The sequence below is a fragment of the Amblyomma maculatum genome, chromosome 9, assembly GCF_055883805.1.
Source record: "Amblyomma maculatum isolate TAMU_Amacu chromosome 9, ASM5588380v1, whole genome shotgun sequence".
Classification (NCBI taxonomy): domain Eukaryota; kingdom Metazoa; phylum Arthropoda; class Arachnida; order Ixodida; family Ixodidae; genus Amblyomma; species Amblyomma maculatum.
In genome coordinates this window covers 77,600,360-77,617,769 of record NC_139352.1, presented here as the reverse complement: position 1 = coordinate 77,617,769, position 17,410 = coordinate 77,600,360, and the positions used below count along the sequence as shown (strand labels likewise).

The following is a 17,410-nucleotide window of genomic DNA, read 5'->3' as shown; positions in this document are numbered from 1 at the left end:
ATGGAGAAAGAACGCGCATATCATTAACGCCCTACACCGCAACGCGTTCGCGGAGACAATGTAATCAGCCGGCGGCCGCTATCACGAAGAACATCGACAGTGGCACCCACGCGTGTTCCCGCACACGCTGATTGAAAGCGACACTGCACAAGGCTCCGCTGCACTTGACCTTGCAGAGCACGGAAAACAGAAAAGAAATTAATAAAAAAAAAGTGCTCAGCCTCGAGCGAGTATGGAAGAGGCGGCCTGTATCCAGGGGAGCAAGATGAAGCCTTGTTACGAGGCGCCCAAGTTCAAAGGGCGCGTCGCTTACGCCAAAGATGTCCGGGAAGCAGCGCTGAGTATATTTGCAGAACGAGCTCATTTTCTTCCGGAACATGCATGGTGCAAATGAATAACCGTGTCGGGACACTTCACACTCCTTAAAGCTGCATAGACACCAAATTTTGGCGCCATTTTCCTTCATGTCAATGATACGTAAGACATTCATACGGATCACGGCGTGATTTTCGCCTACGACCGCTAAATAATTTATAATTGAAATTTCTTTTCTCACCAGTTTCGGTTTTAGCATCCGACAGATCACTGTGACGTCACAGTCAAATATAGGTTACCGCTCGGCATGTAAATAAAGCGACATAATCGCTGAATCTTCTCTTTTTGTGATTCGTGTTAATGAGACAGGCTGGCTTTAACGTTGTAGTGAATTCAAGCGCCAGCCGAACGATTATATAGCTGTTTTATTTTTTTGTATCCCTCACGTGGCCTAGACGTGACTTTGACGTCATAGCCATCGCTCGGCTGTTTAAACAGAAACCGAAACAGGCGAGAACAGACATTCAATAATAAATTATTAGCGGTCGTACGCAAATGTCAAGTGATGATCCATGCACAGTAATTAATGTCTTACGCGCCATTACAAAGGATAACACACGAAGCCAAAATTAGGTGTGTATACACATTTAAGAAGGAATGCGATAACTTGCTGAGAACTGTTTTTCGTTTGGACCTTAAAATATTGAGGGGTTGTCCCGGGCCGGCCAAGTTTCTGACACGCTTATGCCAGGTTGATCCAACCCAGCGACTCTGGGCTGTTTTTGGAGCGGAAGCTCCACTCTTCGCACTGGGACTCCCAAGGTCAAGTTTAGCGCGACTTCGACCTTCATCCGTCGAAGCGGAAGTGTGGATGTATGACGTCACAGTATGAAAGAGCACTGAATAAGGGTTGATTAAGGAGAGCCTCAGTTAGCAAGCCGAGCCAACCTTTCGACAAGGGTACTTTTTCTGGAGGCTACTACGTATGACTTTAAGTCACGTGATCCGCTATGCAAAGGCTGGAGCCGCGCCGCTAGACGAAGGTATAACAGCTGCTTCGCCGACGCTTCGTCCGTGTCTCGCCATGCATGCGGCGCGCGCCGGTCCAACCGCGTCAACTCTGTGGCACAGGCGCCAGCCTGAGTGATCGTCCTACCGATATATAGCTAGCCGAGACCAAGCGAATGTTTCATAAGGCAAACCAATATGAGGCCATGCTTAAGAAAGTTTCCGCATGTAAAACTGCGTTCAGCAGGTACTGATTGATTGATTGATTGATTGATTGATTGATTGATTGATTGATTGATTGATTGATTGAAAACTTTACTGCCACCGATATAGGAGGTTCCCCTATACTGCCCCACTCAGGTAGGCAGACCCGAATAGGGGGCTGGGACTCCGCAAATAGAAGCGCGCAAGAATACACTGATTCTTCGCGGCCTCGGCGGAGGACTCCTTTTTTGGGTCTCAATGTTTTCGCTTTGTAGAAGGGACTCCCAAGCTTCCGAATCTTGAATGTTGGCTATTTCCCCAAGCGAAAAGGATCATTGCCAGATTATGTGGTCTAGTGTACCTCTCTGTCCGCAGTGTTTACAGTTTTCGTGTTGTCTGTCCTCTATGTTTAAGTGGTACAGCCATATTGAGTTGGGGTAATTTCCGGCCTATAGTCTGCGAAGACTTTTGGCCTCTTCCTTGTTTAGCTCTTTTTGTGGTGCGGAGAATGTTTTTTTTTTTTTGCTAAGCTTGTAGTATTCACGGATCTCGTGGTAGGTAAACCTACGCAATTTTTCAGTTCGAAATTTTCGTAAAGTGGTCACGTGACCTTACTGCATGTTTCCGTCATTGCAGACCTATCGTGCTCGTCGACGCCACTGCGTGAAGCGATTGGCGCTACACAACAAAAGAAAAGATAAAGCGATTGGAGTTTAGAGGTGCTGTGCACTGCAAGAGACCGAAGGGTAGAAGGTTCGATTCCTACACTTCATTAGTCAGTTTTTTTTTTGTTTTTTTTTTCAAAACGCAAGGGATTTCCTTTGTCAGAAGACATCATAGAATGATATTTCGCCGATGTTAGGGCCCCGTAATGGCGTCAGACTCAGTCGTCCGAACCCTACAAGCCAGTGGAAGCGCTTATGTCATGGCTACGTCACCACGCCCTCTGCCGTGCTCCGTGATTGTCCTTCGTGGTTACGCAATTGCTTCTACGACGTTATTGATGTCTCGCTCAAAAAGGGAATTCTGTCTCTGATGGCGGTGGGATTTTCGTGCGACGCATCTCCAATGCTATCGCATTAACTGCTGTGGATAAACGTTAAGCTCAAATAAATGCGGAAAATAGCCTCTATCGCAGTCCTTCTGGTCACAAGGACTCTGCCTCTATGTAGCCTTATCAATGAAAGAATGGAAGAAGCCATATTCGGGCATTGCCATGATAACGGAGTCTTCATTATTTCAAACATCCCTACTAACTTAAATGGAGTCCTACCGTTTTTAAGTTCCTCGAGTCGCTGTACTAGATGGCCCGTTCGAAACAAATTTTATTTTACGCACTGTAGAATTTTCGAACGAGGAGCAAAGTTGCTTATCTAATGCCATCTGACGCACTGTGCTTACCTAAAAGAAGACATTTCTTTTTCTTTTTTTGGCTTACACCGAGAAAGATGCAGGAGTAAGTATATGAAATAAACAAATGACCTTCCGTGCTTTGTACCTAGTTGAGCACGAAAAAAAAAAAAGATATCACGGTTCGTAAGTCGTTTTCATTCCCCTCACAGTTGAGCTTTTAAAAAGCACTCATATCTGTAACTTTTGAATTTTTTTTATCCTTGCATGGGTATAAATAATTCGTGATAGCTGCCAGTCACAGCTATAAGAAAATAAATTTGTTAAACGGCCGTTCGTTACTTCTAGACAAGTTGCGGTACTTGGCTTATGATTAAAAAAAAAAACGGCGTCATTAATTGTGAAGTTGCCGACGGCACCGGAAAAGAGGACCACTTGGAAGAAGTAACGCAGATCGCCATAAAAATTTGCAGCCACAAAGTTTCGTAATGTATAATATCTTTCTGCTGCAAAAGCTCTGCTCAGTGCCAGAGCCGAGTTCCACATTTTTGCGGCAATTATTATGCGACCTTCAGCCAAAATATCAAGGTCAAACATTCGTCAAACCACAATAACATCAATGTTGACCCGTTACCTTGACCCACTACACAATTTCTGGTTTAACCAAATTGAAGAATCACTGCTATTTTTTTTTTTTTTTTTTGCGAATCAAAAGAAATCGTCAGTGTCGTTCACAGCTGCTCTTTGAAAAGCGGCACTCGTGCCGCAGGTGGCGCTGTGGTTGAGGAGGTCACCGCCAGAGGACAGCACACAACATCCTATTCTAACACGAGACGTGGGTTGGCCCGAAGTGCTTCCCCTTCCCATCCCCACGGCAATATCAAAATGCTTAATCGTTGCCCCATCCACTTCGTTACTTCCCCGTTGCTTTTTTTACTCTACGTGCACTCGACGCCCCTCGTTCTGCACCTATTGGCGCTCCTCTGCCCCCCCCCCCCCCCCCCCCCCCCTTCGCCGAGATATCTGATGGAAGTAGACTCCCCAGCCATTGTTTCAGAAGCCGCGCGAACAACGCATCGTTCCTCTCAATATACGTGCTGCGTGTTCGCGATGTTATCGACGATATAGACGCGTGTGTCTCACCAATATGATTTCCTCTGCCCGACGCGCCAGTTCCGGCGTTATTAACGAGCGGACCGAAAAAAAAAACTGCGCTCACGCTGGCGGCGCGTACAAACAGCGAGCGGCGCTTGCCAAAGCGTACATCCGTGTTGTATACACCGGCTCGCAAAGTGTTGCTAAACTTGCGCAACGCTCCCGAACTGTCGCCGTGTAATTACGCGCACTTCCGCGACGTACAATAAATCTATGTGTATATGCGCTCGTCTAATTAGTACACACATTATATGTGTCGGTCGCTTATTAGCGATATTATTACCGTGTTCGCTGACGGTACACCACCGCGGTGTCTATATTCACTTTATACGCCGGTAGCGTTTACGTTCGAAGAATAAATTGCAAAAGATTAAAATAACAAAAAAAAAATCCACGCCCGAAGATTTTTCGCGCGAGCGCATGGTTGGAAATTCGTGTCGCGAGCACTCATGTCACGCTGCCTGGCTTGAATGGACCGGAAGTGCAACCAGAAGTGCGGCCTTGACAAACGACGTTGCACAAAGAAATATCCTCACAGCTCACTTCCGACCCACAATCCGATGCCGGCCATTCCAAGGCATTATATCTGTGGTACACAATAAAATTGACGAAGCGTTGCCGTAATGATTCCCGACATCGGCGAGCTCCGACAGTATATAAACTGAGACACGGAGAAAAATAAAGACAGAAAAAAAGTACCTGGGCCGGGCTCGAATGCAAGCAGACCCCGCGAATGTCGTTTTTACCCTCAACCGTCATTCTCCATTACATGGTACGCAGACAAATATCCTCAAGATGGGCTTGTACGGGTCCACGACCATGCGCGTGCAATCAAACGGAGGAAGAAGGTAAAGCAACCAACCCCTTTCTCGAAACCAAGCTCGAACCCTCCTACCTTGATTTCCTTGGAAATGCTAACATTATGCATGCACATCACCTCAGCTCCTACCTGTCCCCCCCGCCCTTTACGAAAATAAACCGTGGCTATCGTGCCTGTCCGCGGTCCAGTGTACAAAGCAACACACAGCAAGTATGCATAATTATAAGCTAACAATTGGTTAATATATGTAGCGCTTAACTAGATGATTCTGGAAAAATGACAGAATATGCCTCAACATTCTCTGTCGGCAACTTAATCTTTAAAAAGCGCTTATCTTTTTCTTTTTTTTTTTTTTGTAAATGGCGTTTCTTTCGACGATTTTTTTTAAAGCTTTTATTCACCGCCCTGTGAATATCGGTCACACGTATTAAATTCGGTGCTCTAAAAACACTATCTGTGCGGCTGCCACTGAACCAATCACGTTTATTCGAACCGCTTTTCAGTTCACACGCACATTTCAAGGTCGCCAGGCCGACTGCGGACAAAAACCACCTACCTGCACCGTCTCTTGTCACAGAAACGTTGCGCACCGCCAATGCATTTATAGCTAATTAGGTTGACCACCACAAACTGCACGCGAGGAACTGCACGCTCACGTGACGCAACAAACCCACACCGAGCGCAGCATGTCATCCGCTGCTTCAAAGCGGTCTCCTGTCGACCCTCTCCTGGTGAACTATAAGCAACTCCGCTGCGGGACCACCTGGGCGTCATCTTACGTCATCGCCAGCAACGCTGTCCGTACCTGAGCCAGACGGCGGACGCATACACTTCGGGCGCTCTCAATGGCTCAACGAAAAAACAAACAAAAAAAAGAAAGAAAAAAGCTTAACGACAGCGAAACGCTACCTGCGCCGTACCACACACGCTAAAAACGAGCCCAACCAGAGACCACCGGCCGAGTTCATGCGCGCAGAAGGAAGCTATACCCAAACGAGCTCTAGGGAATCCCCTCCACGCCTATCGATTTTGCCGTAGAAACAACAATGGTCGTTCATATGGCGACGGGCGTCCGCACTCATGCCTTTTGTTTTTTTTCCTCGTGTTTTCTGATTATTTCAGTCTCCATTCATCGTCGGCTGCGCATCTGTTCTCTCTTCTATGCGACTTCGAGCCAAGGTTTATTTTTTGTAAGACTACAAACATGACATTCCGTTTCTTTTTGCTTCCGGTCTTCAGACACGCCCACGATACACGACAAAGCGCAAGCAAACCCTTTGGCGGCAGACGGCCGCACCCTGTGAAGGGAACAACGAAGATGGGGAAAAAAAAAAAAACAATTACAAGGGTTCAACGCTGCTGAACCAAATATTGAGCGAAAGCATTAGCTGCGGGTGACCGAGCGTTCTTTTCTTCTCTTTTTCTTCTTCCTATAAAGCCCCGCTTTAACCAAGTCGTATGAACGTGTCTTAGTGGCCTACAGAGGTAACGTGAATGCCAGAGTCCTAGCAGGCTGATTCTGACATAACCGTCCCATGTGAAACGAGGGACCCAAATTGGCAGCTCCTGCCAGCCCGTGTGTCACGTGGGGTGCGACGTCACAGCGTCACGTGGGTAAGACGTGGCTACCGGCCGCGCTACGCTGAAGACTCGAAACCTAGAGTAGTATTGTTTTCGCAATAAATTAAAAAAAAAGGTGGCAGGGTGGGGTTTCTGAGGCAGCACAGAGGAGAGCACATGGCAGGCGGTGATTGAGCGCCGATGGAGTGATAGAAGGCTGATTGAATCAGTAATCTAATTTCAAATTAGAGCCAAAAGGCTTTACAGATGAGACGCCAAGCAACAAATATATTTTTCGCACTGTTCATTAACTATCATGGAGCTCAAAAACCAGGCTCGGCGTCACCACGTCCTCCTCCCTACAGCCGGCGCGTTGTGATCAAAATGGGTCGCTATCGAGCCAGCGTCCAACAAACGCTCGTATCTCGTTTTCTGGCAAGTGTTGCGGAAGGTTCGTTCGTCAGTCAGTATCCGGAACGGCTACTCGAAGTGGACTAAACGCTAACTGTTTCTATTTGGCGACATAGGCGCTAAAAAAATTTCTGGTACTGGCTAGTGCTACCCGCTTTTACTACAGATCTCTGGAGATGTAACAGACTTCTTTCCAAGCCGCTCTTTCTTTCCTTTTTCTCCCTATGTTCCCCTCCCCACATGTAGGGTAGCCTAATGGGCATCGCCTAGTTAACTATCTGCCTTTCTATTCTCTCCCACCCTCTCTCTGGTACTGGCGTTTTTTATAAGCATATATTAGCGTAATTAGGAGGGAGATAATGATTTTTTTTTTCACTGATCCTTTCATAATTAGTTCACTAAAACTTCAACACAGCGTGATGCGCAATTTGGGGAGAGAGACTCTCCTGCAAAGCACCTTGACTCATCGTCGAGCCAGGAAAGAAACCCTTCAATAAGCGAATGCACGCGTGCGGTCCTCGCCAAAGATGACAGAACTGCTAGCATGCGACTGCGACGCATCGTTTTTACACAAAGATCTTCCCGCACAGCCCGGGGTGACGACATCTCCCATACTCGAGCACCTACGCGTGGTCAGAACACACATTCCTTTCAATAAGCGCAGGCGCGTTTCCGCGGGGCGGGGAAGGGGGGGAATTCTAGACCAACCGCGAGTTCGCCAAGTTCCGCCCGACCTCTCCTTCGGATCAAGGACGAAATACGCATACTTAGACGTTCTTTCCTTTTTCTCTCTCTCTCTCTCTCTCTCTCTCTCTCTCTCTCTCTCTCTCTCTCTCTCTCTCTCTCGTTAATCGCGTAGCGAAGCAATTTAGTAGTCGCGATCGTTATTCTATAGTTTCGTCATCTTTTTTAGAGGGCCACGCACTTGGGAACCCACTAAAGGGACAACAGTCACGGCAGGTTGCGTAACAATAAGGGGCCGCTCGTTTCCATCGATCGACATTAGGGCTAAAAGACGACCATTTTCGCGGAACAAAGGGACAGCAGACCCGCGCAGCTGCGGCACTCTTCGCATGTCCGCCACTACGCGCCCTTGACGAGGCTGACCAAGAACCGCGACAAGAGGACCGCGCGGCGGCGGCGCGCCCAGTCCACTCCGACCCCGGCGATGACGTGCCCGTAATAATCGCCGCTCCGGGCAGACACCGCCGAGAGCGGAATGCTCAGTAATGCGGACGTAAGTTGCACGCCATCGCGCGCACCAATTGGAAATGCAGGGCTCGGAAAACGGCCTTCAAGGTGGGTTTTGTCTAAGACAGACTAAAACTATTACCGAGTTACATCCACATAGTAATACTGTCAGCCCCTTATGGTGGCTGACAGTATTAATAAATGAAATGAAATGAAAACGTTGTTTCATCAACGTTAGTTTGAGGAATTAACGATCAAGAACTGACCTCACAGCTGGCATCCGCGCCATAATGCGAATCGTGATACCTCGTGTTGCCCCACGTCGTCTCGACTACGTTTTGTTTGCAAAAGAAAAAAAAAGCGTTTTAACCATCGCTTTGCAGTAATTACACGAAGCCCAAAGATAAAAGTCTCGTCGCCCTGACGCCCGGGAACGAGTGACAAAGACTTCTCTGTCAGCAGACACAGAATATGCAGGGCGCCTCAATGTAAAGATAAATAAATAAATAAAAGAGCGCGGATCCCCACGCAGTCTCTTGGCTCTCGGCTCCTTCAGCCCTGCATCCCATCACCGACAGCTTCACGTTCGCTCTGGTGCGAAGCGTGCACGCCGCCGGAACTAGCGCAGTCACGATTCGGCACTGCGCACTTTGCATTTCAATGGACCCCGCTGGTGCGGAGCAGAGAGTGAGACGCGGGGGGGTGTCGCGCGCGCGCCGCTCGTCGTAAGGGGGGGACATATTGCGACGACGTTTCGCGTGTGGGGCGCGCGTGCCGCCGCGTCTGCGCCGCCTTCCTCCCAGAATCAAGAGGCGACAGAAACCCAGAGTTCGCTTTCTGGTGTTTGCAAAGCGACCAAGACGGCGCCGACGAGGGCCAATGTTGATGCAAGACAATCCTCCTCACCCTGTCGCCTCTGAGCACCAGGCAAGAAGGAAAGCGGTTCGAGCGTGCGACTCGAAACGCAACCCCTCCTCCCCACCCTCCCGCTTCCCCAGGCTCTCTTTCTCGTAAGAGCCACGGCTCGGGCCCTCTCATCAAGGCCACGTTCCGGGAACTCGGCGCCGTTGCAGCCGTCTCGTGGGCCAATGGACGCCCAGCAACAGCAACGAAAAGAAAGGACCGTCTGGGGAGGACCTCGAGCAAAAGAACGCCGTCAAAGGAAAAATAAACTATGCATTTGGGGCCCCCGCTAATACTTTCCCTTGCTAATGCCAGCCACAAAAATTAAGGACAGCATCTCTGGAAAACAAAAATTTTAGCACGCTAGCTAGCACAATAGGCGGGTCAATAGCGAAAAGGCCGTTATTTGTCGGGATGCGCCCATAGCATTAGCCTCTCTTCCTTCCAGCTCTTCTGCAGTGGCACGCTGCTCGCGCTAGCGTTTGCAGGCAGGATTGGCGGCCGGCTGCGCAGCATCGCCTGTCGCTGGCGTGATTGGAGTCTGGCAATAAGGCGTTGGTGCCGCACTAGTGGTAAGCCGACTCGATTCCAAAAAACGAAAGTTGTCGCTGTCAGCACTACGTCGCGTATATTGCGGCGAAATGAGCGACTGTGGCCTGGCCAATAGTATACTGCTCGTTTTACCAAGTTACTGACGCTAACGCAGAAACTACCCAGCGTAAGAGATTCTTACCAGTAGTCTTCGAAACAAATCCGATGTTTGCAAGTGCGTCAAGTGATTCACCGACCACGAGACAATGATCACAAAGTTCAAGCACCAAACGGCACGTATACGACGCGCAACTAAGGGAACGGCAACGGCTGAACCGTGTGCGGCGTTCGGGAATCGTGTTTATGCCATAAAATAAGCATCGTCTTTAACCAGTACTCATTCTGTGTGACTACATATGTTTGATAGGTCGCCAACAGAAACAATAACCGCCAAGAATGTAAGATTCATGTTTAACCAAGTCAAGCGAAGTTTATCGAGCTACAAAAGTGAAGACAACCAAGGTGAAACGAGCTAAAAAATAATACAGCTAAGCCAGGACGAATAAATCAAAACTATGGGTAAACGAGATAGCGCGCCTAAGTGACATTTGGTCTATATAGCAAAGATGGCAAGCCATTTTGTTTTTATTTCTTCTCAAACAAGCTCACGCCTCGTTAGTACGGAAATTGGTTGTGTGGGACAAGGTGGAAATGCACGGAGTCCACCAGGACTGCATGCAAGTCGCTTTAGCGCTTTGCAGTGCTAAATTTGTGAACTCTTTGTGCAATGCTAAATGTGTGGAGAGAGGAAAAAAAAAATCATTGTTGCCACATTATGTCACCTATAACGTAAACACATTCAAAAGCCGATACCAAAATTTTGTTAGCGCAGCTAATATTTGAGAAGTGGGAATAACGTCGCCAATTAACAAGAAATGCCACCTGGTCCATTTTATGCGACTTGTGACATTCGTTACTTTTTTTTTTTTTTTTTTTTTTTTTTTTTTTCATTGCACGGCTTGCTCGCAGTGACGCCAAACATTTCGATCGCAAAATTTCCGGCTAGACGAGGTCGTGTTGACATGGAATTTCTCAGGCAACTTCCACTACTATTTACTACAAAAATGGGAAGGGTTCAACACTGCTGAACCGAATATGGAGCGAAAGCACTAGCTGCCGGTAACCGAGCGTTCTTGTTCTTGCAGGGGGGCCCACGGGACACGGACCACGCGAAGAGCGGTTAGACCTGGCGTAGTGTTGCTTTCGCAATAAAAAGAAATCAACACTCACTATGACAACACTAGAGAAACTCTTCGTACACTTCCTCTGCCTGATAAATTCCTCACTACCACGTAAATGCGCATACTTAGACACATACAACTAAATTAACTCCTTACTCCTGCGCGATCATTTCTATACCGAATCAGACATTCCCCCGCTGCCCGAATTGTTCTGACCACTATGCAAATTTAGAAGACTGTACGTTTTCCTGCCCTGTTGCAATACAGTCACCTCACTTTCCACACCCTTATCCCCCAACATGGCCAGCCTGACCAGCTGAGAGATCAGTTGGCCTTGGTGACCCTGGCCCATGAAATTCTTGACGCTTAGTAATGCGTTAAATAAAGTTGTTTCCTCCCTTCCTCCTCCGCGTAGTAATCAATGCGCGGCGCACACTCGGCCTGTACAGTCTTTTTTCGCGGGGTTCAATTTTATATACCCACTACGCTAAGGAGGATATCCATGCATGCTGAAGCAAGGAGCGAAGAAGGGCTTAGCTAGAGGCAGACCTCCTGGCCTCTCTAAACTTTTGACAAAGACAGTACGTCGCGAGTTGAAGACACTGAACAGTAAAGTGTTAATATGGACAGCGATGAGCGGGAAACTTGGACAGCCCCAATCGGACATTCTATTATCTCAATACTGAAACACTACCGAACGGCACTGAGAATGTACAGCCTCGTTCACTTCTAGCTATAACACGGTCACTGCTTTCAAAGCGTCATTACGTCCGACTCGGCCAAGCAATATAGCTTAGTGGCAGGCCATGTGAAGCAACACGCCCGGGTCCTTCTGTGCTCGCATCGCTTTGCATCGATATATGCCTACGTCGGGCGCAATGTTGCTTTGAAAGCAGTGACCGTGTTATAGCTAGAAGTGGACGACCCTGTACAAGCGGCTCAGTGGTGGTTATTTTTCAGTTTGCTTGTTTAGTGGTGTAGTAGTGCGAAGGTGCCCTTTTAATTCGCCGTGTCCTGAAAAATAATGAACCCGTAGCTCCTTCCACGTCGAAGCTTAATACGATCGAAAGGCTCCGCGGTACAGATGTGTACTATAGCGGTTGGGGAAAGGTCAACGTTCGCGGCATGAAAAACGTCATCCAGCTTAGGGACAGAATACAGGGAACAGGGCTGGACCAATGACCTGATGCTGGCCAGACAAAATGCATTACCCGTGGCAGAAAAATCGAAAAAAAAAAAAAAAAAAGACATGGATGCCAGGGTAATAGCAATGGAATTCACAACTCGCCCCAAACATGCACAGAAGCGGGCTTTAAACGCTGAGTGGTTTTGCTTTGCATTTCGTTCTAACAGAGGCGGCTAGTTTTATGGACAGTTTTATTCGGGAAACAGAGGTGTACAAATTAACGAGGCATGACTGTTACCAACCAGCCTGGAATATAGCAACAGGCCAGACGCCAGGCGTAAGTTGCCGTCGTTTTACTATTGAATATTGATAAAGTAATAGTGATAAAATGATGTTGATAAAATAATAATTAAAGTAAACCTGCACCGGTGGCTTAGTGCGTATATATGGTCTACGCTTCGCGTCTCGCGTTCAGGAACGAAAGGGCCGAGTCGAACGGAAGCCAGACAGCTGTAAGATGGAGGTTTCCTGCAGGTACTGGGACCCGAGCAGCAGTGGCTAATAGCGATAACACAGCTAATAACGAAGGGCAATTTTATTAAAGAATGAATGCACGACTACGCTAACTATTAGAAGCATTTGACCAAAAGAGAAGGTTGTGCTTTCGCAAACTTCCCAATCTCATCCGACCACCTTACTACTACTACTCCCTGCCACACCGTACTGCGCTTGCCATGTCATCTCTTGGAATCCAGTCCGCTATACTATTATGTTCTTCCCGTTATTTTTCTTTCGCATTCCATGTCCTGGACCACGCATGGAGCAGCGGCCCACCTTCGTCAACCCTGGGTCCCTGAAAGCTCCTTATACATCGACCCTCTCTTACCCCTTTGATACCCCCTTCTATTTCACCTCTGCGTAGGGCAGCTAAGGGTAATACCGTACCGCCTGATTAATTCATCGTCTTCCTCCATACTCTCTCCCTCTTTGACGAGGAAAGAAAGGGCCACGATATCGACGGAACATCGAGCCGTATACTGCAATCATTCCTCCCACAAATAATTCTTTAATCCTGCCGCCCATCCGTTAGATCCGCGCCTTTCATGGAGTATACCGGCGCTCTGTGGTGGCCCGTCTATATATCATTCAGCGCGTCGTCTTTCGCGCTGTGGCTGTCCGGCAAATTAGAACCGCCTCACTCAGCCTGGCTGTTTCTTGGGCTAGTCTGCGGAGTTTGCCCATTTCATCGAAGCCTGAAGAGCAAAAAAATAAAAATAAAAATAAAAATAAGGGCAGGGGCTTGCGAGAGACTCGAAACAAAGCGCTTTGTCCTGTGTCTATCTCACGTCCCTCTCTTTTCTGCGTTTCAGGCTGTGCCAAAATGAGCAACCGCCAAGACTTTTTGTTTCTCAGTAGTACTGCAGACGGCGAATGAAATTCCTCGCCAGTTTTTACCCTGGCGTTACCGTCGGGAGTACGCGATCGGGGAACGCATAGAGCGTTACAATGGACCAATGCCACTTTGGTAGTAAATCCCCGTTAGTTATCTGCCACGCTCTTGGAGTGTGGCAAACCTGCACACGTGTTTCCACGCACGACGCAAGTACTGGTAGATCGAGCTAACCTTCAAATGAGTGTAAGTATGCTGATCAAACTTGGTTCCATTTCAACATGCTTACTCTCGTAATCACGAGCTTCGTCTACATTGCTACAAAGGGGAAACAGTCAACGGTGCAAGGGTTACGCAAGCAACGACACACACTGTCTCAGTGCACAGTGGGCACGGTCACAAGTCCGCAAAACGTACGCGAATATAGCATATTCAGACACGTTTTCATCAGGGCGGCAATGACAACAGCGCATGTATTTAGACAACCGGGCACGTAATTAAAAAAGTAATTCGGTCAAGATCAGAACTCTTGTCTTTTTTTTCCTGCCCGTGTTTCATTTAGTTCAGCTTTTTTTTATCCCGCGAGCAAGGATATATATGCGCAAGAAAAGAATATGCGCGTGTCTCTCGTATCGGTAATCACAGAACATGAACGACTGTTGCAAAATGATAGAGCTGGAATGTAGTATGTCGCTTTCTCCGAGTTAGTCAACCGTTTTTGTTAGTTTTTTTCTAACTTTTGTTCTACAGGACTCGGAATGTACTGGCCACTGTCAGAGTCCAAAGAGGAACCCAACTGCGCCGTTAAAGGCAGGGCAGGCAAACCGCGCATGAGATTTGTGTACCCTCGCTCTTCTCTATTTATTATTTATTTTCCCTGGCGACGGCGCATCAGCTTTTAACGTCCAGACGTTTCGCGGGAGGAAAATGCGAACCCTGAAGACAGACACGCACGAAGGAAAAGAGCAGCCGGCGTCGGGTGCCTATGGCGTAAACACATTCTCTTCCAGATTTCCGTTCATTCCTTCACATTTACAGCCCCGAGGCAGCCAGGCTGAGGGGGCGAAACTCCGTTTGGGCGTCGTAAAAACGCGTGCAATACGCTGGCCACGGTTGAACAGGCAGGAATGGCGTCTAGCTGAGCGTAGAGACAACCAGCGGATTCTGAAGAACACAAGGTGTGGGTACGTTGAGAAAGAAATTTGTGCGAACGCTACACGTCAGTATATGAGAGAACTGAACGCCTGCTCCCTTTTTCACATCACATTCCGAGGCCATATTTTTCTCTTTTATCCATTTTCTGCGCTCTCATTTTTTAGCTGAACGTGATAACTGTACTTGTTCAGATTACCTAATGTCGCCCATCATCGCTGGGGTCTTCAGCTAAAATATTTTTATTCACTTAACTGATTGAGTGAGTGAGCGAGCGGTAGTGAGTGAGTGAACAAGCAAGAAGATACGCCCATCCCTGCAGTGTGTGCAAAAAGAAAAGAAGAAACGGAACAGCAACTGATAAATAACTATGTCTTTATTATGCGTCCAGCAATCGCAACTCCAAACAAATCAGTTTCTTTAACGACTGACTATATCAGAAAAGCAAAATACATCAAAATTCTCGAGTTTATAATTTCATCTGGATGTTGGGCTCTTTTTTAGGTGACAAGAAAAGCTATAACAATGAGATACTTTATGTGATGGGGGAATCTGAGAGGCGACCACTGCAGACGTAAGTCGTATGCGTCTAGTTTCGGTTCCTGCACACAATGCGCAGGCCTACGCGGCCACGCGAAAGCATCAATGACGTCATGCGGAAGCGTCGGCTCCGCAGTACGGGACACCGTGGGGAACGAAACGCGAGCATGAATATTGAAACGGGCACGCGCTCAATGCCCCCGCCTGCACGAGCGATTGTTTGTAAACACTGACTCATTTATAGCGTGCCGCCGTGGCCCCCCGCAGACAGGAACAACGAAGATTTTTCTCCTGGCGCCCGACCAGCGCAGCCGGCGAATTCTTCTGCGAGCCAAATTTCGGTCGTTCAAACCGCGCACTGGTGCGGGAGGTGTAGCTTATATAGCTCGCCCCATATACCTGTGGCACCCATATCTCCGCGGCTCCGACCGCCAATTCGGTCTCCCCGACAACACCGTCTCAAAAAACTCCTCTGCCTCCTTTAAGCGCCTATTCTCTTTATCTTACTTCCGTCTGTCGGCTCTCACGCAGAACAGGACGAAGGAGAAACGCACATTCGCGATGCGGACATAGCAAACACGCGTGCACAGACACACATCAATACGCTGATATTACACCATGCAATGATAAATAAATGTCTCGCCACTTCCTCCGGTCGCACTATGCACAGCTGGCTTTCCGAGTCTACCGCGTCCTTTCCGTCTTGTATAATCTCGTCTGCGCTTGCAAGTTGCCGCTTTCATCGCAATACATTTGATATACCTCCGGAGAAGAGTCGAGATCAGAGCATACGGAAGCAGCGACCGCGCCGAAGCGATTGCACGCTCTCCACAAGCGGAAGGGCGAGACCGGCGGACGCGCCGAGCATCCCGGTCTGGATGAGGGGGGCTCGTCTCGCCCACGCTTCTTCGCTCAAAACCACGCGGCAACGATGCCGCTTAGAAGATCCACTGCTCGGGTTTTCCGACAGAACAGCTGCAGCTGACCCGGCTGCCTTCCTGGCCCGGAATAGAGAAAACGCCTGGTCCCTAAACTGAACGTGCTTCTTTTCGAGCAGCCGGCAAATAATAGCCCAGCCTCTGTCAGGTCGCCGCCGAGCGCTGGCGTTGTAAGGAAACAAGAACCAACAACAAAAAAAAAAATAAAGTTAGCTCCCCAACAAATCGCTCTCGTGCGTGCTACTCGACTTGTGCGGCGATGGAGGCGACGTGATGCGCTGTAACTTTCAGTTTCCAACGCCGCCGCGTGGTTGTCTTGGACGCGACGCTTTCACGGGAGGACAGCCGAGTCGTGCGCGGAAGAAACGCGTCCGTCAGCCGGCACGCACAAAGCGATCGCCGCCGCCGCCGCGTCGTCATCGGTGACGGCGACAGCGACGGCGGCAGGGAAAAGAAGGGGGGTAGCCCCCGAAAATAGCGGATCGATGGTGGGGCTCACCGGCGATGCGGAGTACGGCCCGATCGGCCGGGTCCAGTTGCAGGATGCTGAGCGGCTGCTCGCGCGTCCACTCGGTCAGGCTGGGCCCTAGGTCCATGGATGGAGCGGCGTGCGAGCCGAACGAGCCGTACCAGGCAGCGGTGGCGAGGCCTCGTCCTCCACCCGCCGAGAGCACCGACGACACCGAGCGCTGCGGAGGCGGCGGTGGCGCCGGCCACGGGCCGGACACCAGGCAGTCCGTCCAGCTGCGCGACCGGGGCTTGGCCAGCTTTGCGCGCTCACATCGCGCACGCACGGGCCTCGATGGCGCACTGCCCACACTGCCGCACTGCTACACTCTCCGGCCGGACGGGCCGCCGCATCCGACGCTTCACTGGTTTTCCAGGCTGCTGCTGGCCGCTGATCCCACGGCCATACACGGCGAGAGGACGACGCTTTCGCAATACGATGGGGGGAAGCGGCGTAGGCCTAAACGGAAGAGGGAGAGTCCGCGTCGGCTTCGCGTCGCTCGCTGGTCTCGCCGGTCTCGCGGCGACGAGCGCCGCTCGCCTCCTTGCAGTTCCTGCTAAGGCCACAGAGGGCGCCACAAGTGCCGCCTCGCTCTAGTTGGAAGCCCCGCTGATCCCGCGACAAAAACAGTTCTCTTTCGTCTTGAGGCAGTTTCTCCGCTTGATAGATACATGTGTTGCCTATGTTCAAAACATCTATACAATACTTTTTTAAAGAAACAGACCTAGTAATGCAGCTTTTGCTCACAGATGGCGCTTTTATAGGCAAAAGAGAGAGAGTGAGAGAAACAACTGAACATTAAAATTTTGGCAGCGGAGCGCAACGAGTTCTAAAACAGGTAAAAGCTGATGACATGCCACACTGAAGGGTCGTCGATGAAGCGCGCGGAGTAAAGCATGAGGCGCAGAAATGAGTGGAATTAATGTCATTCGACGCAGAAGACGACTCTAATTATGAATCGCAACACAATTTACAAGCAAGTCATGATTAACCACTAGCCCAACGAGCATCAAGTCAAGACACTGAACGCACGGCAGTACAAGAAGGGTTGTCGATAAATTTCTGAG

At 49.2% G+C, this 17,410-nt stretch overlaps 1 protein-coding gene across 5 annotated transcripts in view; it reads right to left on the bottom strand.

The window, feature by feature from the left end:
- shot (dystonin-like protein short stop) overlaps positions 1–16,868 on the bottom strand; it is a 217,874-nt gene extending 201,006 nt beyond the window's left edge. For 3 of the 5 annotated variants that reach the window (XM_084579135.1, XM_084579137.1, XM_084579139.1), the window contains exon 1: positions 16,335–16,867. In XM_084579135.1, coding sequence (XP_084435261.1) covers positions 16,335–16,431 — 97 coding nt within the window. In that variant the 5' untranslated portion in view covers positions 16,432–16,867. Of the gene's footprint in view, positions 1–16,334 lie in introns of all 5 variants that reach the window. The other 2 variants (XM_084579140.1, XM_084579142.1) reach the window with 1 other exon arrangement.
- Positions 16,869–17,410: the final 542 nt, after the last annotated feature.